Genomic DNA, 10,000 nt, shown 5'->3' with positions numbered 1-10,000 from the left:
CCATATATTATTGCCATTGTGTCTACAGTTATATAGTTCGATATTAGAGAGTAAGTCTTCCTGTGTTCTTTCCTCCTTGACGTCAGCATTTTTCATGAGCAGATACACACACCTCAATAAAAACACCGAGTCGTTAGTTGTAAGCACAAACTGGGTATTGTGTTTCACACGTACGCAAATCACCAAATAAATATATAACTGGGCCTGCCTACAATGCCTTTGTTAGCTTGTTTGATGGTTAACACCTGACCTGTGTGACCTCGCTCTCTTCTCAGTCATTAAGTGCAATAAATGTATTCGCGCATGCGCATCAGCTCAACAACCACCTTGTGTATGTGATCAAACATCAAAACCAAACATACCGGTGTTACCGGGTTCACATATATACGTCAGCAAGGGAGAACTCACATAAGCAGATATTGGTTTCAATTAACGTTGTGTCTAACTCTCTTCGTTTTTCAGATGGTAAGTATTTTAATTTTTCACCGAATATTGCCTGTTTATATGTGAATTTGTTCAGACCATGAACGATTAACGTATTAAGGTCAGGCGTTTGTATAGATACTTGTATTTTATTATATGTGCAGTACAAATGTACCTGATTATCATCTTTAACAGATACCACTCGTGGCGTACCTTTGCTTTGAGATTACGTTTAGTAACTTGTATGTTGCTGTGAAACGAATACAGCCACAGAGGACGGTAAATTCACGATTACCCGGTACCCTGATCACACACACACACGCACACATAGACATCCAATGCTTTAGTCCCCAAGGATTACAAATCAGTAATGAATGACACACAGTGCACAGTGACACGCTAATGGTGTAATGCACCACTAACGAACCATTTGGCTCTCACATTTGTAAATCGAATACACGTATAATTAATTCTGTCAACCAATACCAATTTTTTTATTGTCAACCTTTTAACTTGGATACGTTATGACACACACTTTGTGGAAGGACGGCAACGTTTATCGACTACATAATTGATTGTTGCGTATTTTGTTTCTGGACGTACGTACGAAAGTTTCGTTCTGAATGGAGTAACACAAGGTCGTTTGTCATGGTCTCAAATTAGAGAAGTTTAGAAACGCCTGCGTTGAACATTTAACTGTGCAACTATCTCTGATGTGAATATAGATTGACGCTGTTTGCCCCGTTACCATAGTTACTGTATTAATTCTGTTGTGTAAACGTGTCACACACGTTTCTGGGGCAGTGAACATTTAAACCAAGTTATGTATAGCGGGTCAGTATTTATCATATGAAGTGTGTGGTTTCAAGTGGGTACTAGTGCAACGTCACTAATCACTAGTTTGAATGGTCAGTGTGTGTATAGTACAACTCGAGTCTGTGTACCTTAGAATAAATATTGTATAACCATATAAGCAATGTACAGGGCATACAGAACAGTGTTGAAGACTCTCACTGTTATCAGTCTTTGGCAGTGTTGGTCACTGTCAATATCACCAAGTGACGCATTGGTGACGTATTCCTGTTATCCGACACTTAAGGGGAGGAGTTCACGATACGTCCATCTTAAAGTGGCACAAGCTCACTTTATATTTTTTTTACTCAAGCGGTAACAATACTTAAATAAAACTACATTCTAATATAATGTTTAATGTCAATGCATGTCTTCTATAACATTACAATTGTCTTCTGGCATTGTTAGAACTGGTGATTGCATAGTAGGGAGTTCTTGTATATTACAATTTGTATTCTGGCATTGTTAGAACTGATGATTGCATAGTAGGGAGTTCTTGTATATTACAGTTTGTATTCTGGCATTGTTAGAACTGATGATTGCATAGTAGGGAGTTCTTGTATATTACAATTTGTATTCTGGCATTGTTAGAACTGATGATTGCATAGTAGGGAGTTCTTGTATATTACAATTTGTATTCTGACATTGTTAGAACTGGTGATTGCATAGTAGGGAGTTCTTGTATATTACAATTTGTATTCTGGCATTGTTAGAACTGGTGATTGCATAGTAGGGAGTTCTTGTATATTACAATTTGTATTCTGGCATTGTTATAACTGGTGATTGCATAGTAGGGAGTTCTTGTATATTACAATTTGTATTCTGGCATTGTTATAACTGGTGATTGCATAGTAGGGAGTTCTTGTATATTACAATTTGTATTCTGGCATTGTCAGAACTGATGATTGCATAGTAGGGAGTTCTTGTATATTACAATTTGTATTCTGGCATTGTTATAACTGGTGATTGCACAGTAGGGATTTCCTGGACATTTTTATTACGTATGCTAAATTACGTCATCGGATAGTTTACGGTATTAATCTAAATACTAGGTTTGAATTCAGTCAATTGATAGGTGTGCGTCATAGTGTAATACTATGAGGACCTTTTAAACACAGGTACTCAAATTAATCTGTATGATTTTTAAAAAATATGTATGGTAAATAAGACATTTACCCATATTTTTTAAATCATACAGATTGATTCTAGTACCTGTGCTTTTAAACATGCAGTCAAAACTAAGTCCAAATATTTAGAAACTCAGCTTGTGCCCCTTTAACGTCACGTCACAAAATGTTTCAAAATGTTGCATTATTTAATTAGAAAGTGGTAATTGAAATCATGAAGATATTTACACGTGAATATTTTTATCAATAGTTATATCTCATAATATCACACAAATTATACATTTCAAAAACTGAATCAATATTGTTATTTAACTTGATAAAGTCTGGAAAAATCAGTGAAGAGTCCATTCTGGTGTCGCAGTAGGTTGAAATTTGTATCTCCATGGCATGTTTAATAGCATTGAAAAAAATGTGATTTCTCGGGAACTTCTTTGTGTTTTCAAGTATCAAATATGGCTTCAAGTTGTGGTTGTGGTGAGTTTGTAAAGTTCGCCTCAACCTCAGTGACCTGAGCCGTGCACAATGATCGGTTATGTCTTGAAATTGAAAGAAATGTCGCCGCCACTATTGAAAAATACACACCCCTTCATTGTGTATTTTGTACGGGTTTTTACGAGCTGTAGACTATTTAAAATATATTATCTCAGTCATTTGTTTAGGTTCTCTTGAAATGTCACCAAAATGGCAATCCTTGTGATTATATTTTTCCGACACCTACAATCTGAAGTGTCGCGTTTCAATGTTCCTTCTCATAACGAGGGGTGACAATGAATTGTCTCGTGCGACGTTCGTGTAGTGTGTCCGGGTCAAATGAACGATTCCCCGCATGCAGGGTGATCTATATCGTCGTAGTCGTAGAGACAAGGCGTTGAAATGTCATAAGTTGAAAGGAAAGATCACAATAGATCGACACTTCATGTTGTCGTCTAGTCTGCTATTCAAACCCAACTAGAAACGGTAAACACGCACTAATGTGAAAAAAAACCAACCATTCATATTGAAATAAGAATTCATGACTCCAACATTTCAAATTTCAAAAGTATAAAGTATTGTGTAGCCCAGAGATTTGGCTTTCTGGCTTGAATATGGGAAAGACAAGCTAGTCAAGTCAGATAGCCAAGTCTCTAGGCCATACTGTCAAGTCAGATAGCCAAGTCTCTGGGCTAAACTGTCAAGCCAGTATGTCAAGTCAGATAGCCAAGTCTCTGAGCTATACTGTCAAGCCAGTATGTCAAGTCAGATAGCCAAGTCTCTGGGCTATACTGTCAAACCAGTATGTCAAGTCAGATAGCCAAGCCTCTGGGCTATACTGTCAAGCCAGTATATCAAGTCAGATAGCCAAGTCTCTAGGCTATACTGTCAAGTCAGAACTTCAAGTCAGATACCCAGGTCCCTGGGCTATACTGTCAAGCCAGTATGTCAAGTCAGATATCCAAGTCTCTGGGTTATACTGTCAAGCCAGTACGCTTGAATCGAGTTTGATACGTAAGTCACTGGAAAGTACGGTTGCCATTGATAACTTATAGGTTTGATTTTGTTTATTTTGCCTGCGCCAGAAATATTTTGTGAATACAGCACAAAGTAACGTCAAAATTACGTATCATTGACATTTTAAACCAGTGAATCCACCTTTCACAATAAGTAAAACTTTCATGAAAAAACCCCAGCAAATTAAGACATCCAATACTGCTATGTAATGGTTGATACAGTGAGTGCTATGCCTGAGGCACTACCAGGAGGTCACCATACAGGTTATTGTCTTCACATTTGTCGTCAGGGCTTTGATGAAAGAAGATAAAATATAACAATTTCACGGATGATTGACTTTCAATAGCAAAAATGACGTACTTGCTCATTACCACTCCCGTTTAAATTGATACTATAAGTTTATGGAGTGTTGTATTTTCCGTTGTTCTTTTCAGGCAAACCAACTAACCGAAGACCATATTGCCGGTAAGTACAAACGTCAAAGGTGACGTCATTTTTTGTTTTGATTTTGCACTACACATTGTGACATACACAGGGAACAACGACCACGTGATCATCAATTTCAATATATGAATATTTGGGAGTGGGTGTGGGTAAGAAGATAAATCGTTGACAATTTGTCCTTGTACGAAATATTTTCTGTAGCACGTTTTTCATGAAATGTTTACACTTTATGAGAAAAGTGCCACGTGATGTCACAAGTTTCAAGGCAAGACGTTAACTTTATCAAGGACGTATGGTAATGTATTTTTAGGGTTAAATTGTTTATTAACGTACAAAAGTATGGTTAAAACATTTCGCAGCAAAACGTATGGCTAGTGTTTGTGAAAATAAATGGTATCTTGAAATGCAGACAGTTGTTACGTGTGTACGTAACTTAATTGGTTTGGTATACATTAAATAAAGCTTACTGAATCATTAAATAACGGGGACGTGTCTATATAACACTTAATACATGGCAAGATAATCTGAAGTACATTGTCATAATTATTTGGCATGTAAAAATTTAGAGTTGTTCCCCGTCCCCTTTTATCGAATTTTATGAACATGTTAATTCATCTTATCAAAGAAACAAAAATGTCGGTATAATAAAAGGTCAGCAAAGAGTGCGATTTAATCTCAACATAGAACTAATATTGCTAGCGAATCACTTAGCCAGATTGTGTTTTTCTTCTAACATTTGTGCAGCATAGTCCTAGCTAAGAATCATGCATGACTAGTTATTGGTTGATATTTGATATTCTTAAGTCGAGAAAATGTTCAGTTATTTATTCTAACCTTGTTCTGAAGACTTACGAGTCTAGGATGTAGGTGATACTATTTACCAAATGTCTTTTAGAATTCAAGGAGGCGTTTTCCTGGTTTGACAAAGATGGTGACGGTCACATCACTGTTACCGAGCTTGGTTTTGTTGTCAATGCACTAGGTATGAGTGCTACAGCGCAGGATCTCCAGGATATGATGGATGCCGTGGACGAGGATGGTAAGATAGTTCTTACACCTCTAAAAGGTCCTGTAGACTGCTATGTTCCCTCTCCTATAATGTCCTATAACCTCCTGTGCCCTATGTTAGTTTATAATCGAAAGATAGCCCCAGATCTCAAAGCTCTTTTAGAATGTCGTGTAGACTCATGTAGTTAGTTACTTAGGCTTAGAATTGTAGACAGAATTATACATGCCCCAGGCATCTTCTGGAATGTCGTATTTATTTTTGGACGTTTTTAGTTTGTAAGATAACCCAAGACATCAATCCTTTCCTAGAACTTCCTATAGACTTCTGTACTCTGTTAATTTCCTTAGTAAGATAGCACTAAGCCTCAAAGTTCTCCTACAGGGTCCTGTATAGACTCTCAAGTACTATATGTTAGCTACCTTAGGATTGTAATACCCCTAAGCCTAAAGGCTCTCATAGAATGTTTTTGTAGACTTCTGTTGTAGTCCGTTAGCTGCCTAAGAAGTGTGACAGTTCTAAGCCTCGAGTTCTGCTAGAGGGTCCTATATAGACTCCTGTACTGTGTTAGCAACCTGGAAATTGTAATATCACTAAGCATAAAAGATCCCCTAGAATGTTTGGTAGGCTCCTATGCTCCATTAGTTTCCCTACGTTTAACCCTAGACCCCAAACCTCTGCTAGTACCGTGTGTCTAGCTAAACCTGCCATGTGTGTTTTGTACAAACTTAGACGTGTTTTGTAATCTCTATGCAACGTAACATGTTATTAATAGCACGTAGTTTATCATAGATTAAAATACAGACTCAAGCATCGCACTTACAAGATAGACTCGGACACCGCACGTAAGAATCGGACACCGCACTCACAAGATAAACTCAGATACCGCACTTACAGCTTACTAATTTAAGTTATATTATCATTTTCCACGTAGTTATAGTGGTTTGCTTTGTTGTAATGTGGTCAATGATCAGTTTTTTTGTATTATATGTATTATTTGCACATATACTCACTATTTATCTTATCACACATAGCACACACGTATGGCAATCTTCGTTCGTCAACTAAAGGTAGGCACTTATCAAGTCACTTGTTGTTATAATTATTTTATTATCTAGAGTCGACTGTTGCACTTGTATGCCATGGTCTTTGATATACATTCTGTGCATAGAAAGGTTACTCTCCTTAAACCAGTCCCGGTCTTTATTTCCCCGTTTTCTTTTCTCTCCGTTGTTTTTTTGAGTATGTGTGGCTTCCAGTGTTACATTTGTTCTTTACACTACTCATTCTTCCCTTCTCCATTTCACTTCGTTTCCCATTTTAGTTTAGTCGTCTCTATTTCCGTCCTCAATTCCCGGCCGTCGTCCACTGTGTGATATCTATTAACAATCTATCCTAACATTTTCTTATCTCTATCCTTTTCTCCCTATCTTCGTTCTCTGACTTATCCTATATTATCTTTTATTTCTTTTTTGTTCTTGTCCTGTCTTACCTTGTCAAACGCTTTTCTCTCTTCTCAGATCCCTTCTCTTCTTCTCTTCTCTTCTCTCCTCTCCCCTCCTCTCCTCTCCTCTCCTCTCCTCTCCTCTTCTCTTCTCTTCTCTTCTCTTCTCTTCTCTTCTCTCCTCTCCTCTCCTCTTCTGTTCTCTTCTGTTCTCTTCTCTTCTCTTCTCTTCTCTTCTCTTCTCTTCTCTTCTCTTCTCATCTCTTCTCTTCTCTTCTCTTCTTCTCTTCTCTTCTCTTCTCTTCTCTTCTCTTCTCTTCTCTTCACATCTCATCTCATCTCATCTCTTCTCTTCTCTATATTCAACTCGTCTCTTCGCTTCTCTTCTGTTACCCCCCCCCCTCCCCTCATCCCCTCTCAAGCAAGAATATGTACATACACAATAATAATTCCACAATCAAATTCACAATCACAATCACAACTAAAACTGATTATTTACATTAACCCGGGTTACTAACACTATATAGCAGAAATATGTATTTAAGACCGTGACATCAAATATTCCTAGATCCTACAATGAATCAGTTAAAACAGTCAAATATTGCTTTAAGAGATGAATAGAAGATAAACGTGTTATCAACATGAGCTCCTATGATCAAACCACGTTTTCACTGACTATGTTAACTTCAACAGACATCAGCCACTCCCGGCATTACGGATTAGCGATCATCACCAAATGCTGGCATATTAACCTCGAAGAAGGTCAAGGTCACTGTCAAGGTCATAGGAGGATCATTCTTTTCCCAAATAAGAACCTTGCAATGATAAATGTACTCAAAGCATAAAACAAAATTTGATACGTTTACAGTTTTTGACAGCAGATTTTCAGTTTTAAGTATGACAACTCAAATGAAACACTCATCATCCCTTTCACGCCATTCTTTCATTTTGTATTTTTTTTACATTGCTCACGTCAGGCACACGATCAGGTAAACATCCTCACCTCAACTATCATTGACACCGACATGGTGCATTCAGTCTCATCACAAAACCTTACAACTCATAGTTCGTCTTTCATTCCATTGTCGTTGAAGATACAAACAAGTTGAACCGAACAATGAATGTGTGCATGAGAAATGAGTAGTGGAAGACTCTGTTTGAATTGATGAAATTCATTTATTGTACATTTGTTTGACGTGTTTGTGACTGTTTATAAATTGGTACCAGACAATTCAATGCAAGTACCTCGACACACCCCGATTTCTATTATTTGTCCTCGCTATTCATTGTGAAAGTAGTGAAAGCAACGCAGAATATACCATTGATTTTATGTTCCTTTGATTGGAAAAGGGGCTTATAATGTGTTGTTCTCATCCGTGTGGCATTAGGCAGGGGGAAGATGAAAAGCAGTTGTCAGTATTTACTTGGGTTTGCACTGTCCCGATTGTTGGTACCACGAACATAATATGGCGGGTCATTTCTCACTGTTGTCTAACTCTGAAAACGATCAATGATAAAAATTAGTATACATGCATGTTGTTATTAGTTGCAAAATACTGTTGAACAAAAGAACAACGTTTATGCAAACGTATTAAAAACCGCCAATGCTTCAGTGATGACATGAACTGATCATTCAAGTGAGAGACCCCCAGAGGAAATAATGAAATTTTATATCGACAACATTAAACATCATTCTAAATTTGTCACTGGAAGGTTATATGCAAATTTAAAGAAGAAAACTATTAGACTAAAATATCAGGGTGACGTTGGCCACGTGTATATAGGAATAACATTTTAAATGGATCCTTAGTTATACCTGAGTCTGACAGGACGTTATTTCTCGTTCAGGAAATGGTACTATTGACTTCCCTGAGTTCCTCACCGTCATGGCAAAGAAATTGAAGGAAGCAGACGATGATGAACTCAAAGAAGCCTTCCAGGTTTTTGACAAAGATAATGGTGGTTCGATTTCCTACGCTGAACTTCGAGGTGTGATAAGGAACCTTGGTGAAGACTTGACGGATGCTGAGATAGATCAAATGGTTCGAGCAGCTGATGCTGATGGCAATGGTGAAATCGATTTTGAAGGTTTGTGAACAAATACGTCGTTGCTCAAGGCTCTATTATTATTGCATACATAGTTGATAAACATGGTATTAGACTACCATAACCAGTTAGTCACCATGGATACTAATGATGTTAATGGTGGTGGTGGTGGTGGTGGTGGTGGTGGTGGTGGTGGTCATGGTGGTGTTTGTATTGGTAGTGTTTGTATTGGTGGTGGTGGTGGTGGTGGTTGTCATGGTGGTGTTTGTATTGGTCATGGTGGTGGTGGTGTTGGTGGTGATGGTGGCGGTGGTTGGTGTTTATATTGGTGGTGGTGGTAGTGGTGGTGGTGGTGGTGGTGGTGATGGTACAACATTTTATAGTGCATGTGTTCGTTACTATGAACACTTGAGGAAACATAGGGGTCCTGAGGTGAGGAGATAGTTTACATACATGTAACATGGTGATATCAAGTTTTACCATCATCATACACACTTATCTTTTCTATACTTTTCAGAATTTAAAGCAATGGTGCTGCCAAAGATATACGGCGAGTTGTAATACGTTACGTTGGGACATCGGAAAGCGGCATTGAGAAGAAACGATCCGACAGAACCAACAGTTAGCGTTCTGCAAACACACTCATACGCAGAATCCTTTCAGCCAACGTCACTGTCTTCGCTAAGTCATCGACTGTTTTCTCCAATCTGTTTTCGCCAACTTTACCGATGGTTGAATTAGTTGAACTACGTTTTATTCTAGACATATTTACAGAAGTTCGAAACTTATCATACAATAGAGTCCTTTGATTCGGTCTTGCCACACGCTGTCGATTTAGTTAAGACTCTGGACACAGTTTCTTATCAAAAGTACTTCAGGATTTCTAACATTAACAATCATTTCACAATAAGAATGGATGTTGGACGTAATTTTTTTTCTTCTTATATAGATAATTGTATATTGATCATTTCGAGGTTAAGCCAAATTTTCCATAATGACGCATATTCCAATTTCAAGTTTTACTCAGACACCGTTGCCTAATGATTTTCATCTCCTGTAACCCCATTTCCACTCTACCTTAGAGACGAAAAGGGAAACTTGGAAAACTTCATGTCATTATTTACTGAGTCAAATTTACCAACTATTTATTTCATAAATCCTTCAAACTTG

The 10,000-nt window shown here is 37.7% G+C and overlaps 1 protein-coding gene across 2 annotated transcripts in view; it reads left to right on the top strand.

Moving 5' to 3' along the window:
- Positions 1–342: 342 nt before the first annotated feature.
- Positions 343–10,000, top strand: part of LOC144442857 (uncharacterized) — an 11,009-nt gene continuing 1,351 nt past the window's right edge. Inside the window, exons 1-6 of one of the 2 annotated variants that reach the window (XM_078132249.1) lie at positions 343–465; positions 4,325–4,355; positions 5,230–5,373; positions 6,375–6,410; positions 8,633–8,872; positions 9,348–10,000. The exon at positions 9,348–10,000 is cut by the window's right edge and continues 1,351 nt beyond it. In XM_078132249.1, coding sequence (XP_077988375.1) covers positions 463–465; positions 4,325–4,355; positions 5,230–5,373; positions 6,375–6,410; positions 8,633–8,872; positions 9,348–9,391 — 498 coding nt within the window. In that variant the 5' untranslated portion in view covers positions 343–462 and the 3' untranslated portion in view covers positions 9,392–10,000. The remainder of the gene's footprint in view (positions 466–4,324; positions 4,356–5,229; positions 5,374–6,374; positions 6,411–8,632; positions 8,873–9,347) is intronic. The other variant, XM_078132250.1, reaches the window with a different exon arrangement.

This window comes from Glandiceps talaboti, chromosome 11 (assembly GCF_964340395.1).
Source record: "Glandiceps talaboti chromosome 11, keGlaTala1.1, whole genome shotgun sequence".
Classification (NCBI taxonomy): Eukaryota; Metazoa; Hemichordata; class Enteropneusta; family Spengelidae; genus Glandiceps; species Glandiceps talaboti.
This window is presented reverse-complemented; position numbering and strand designations above follow the sequence as displayed.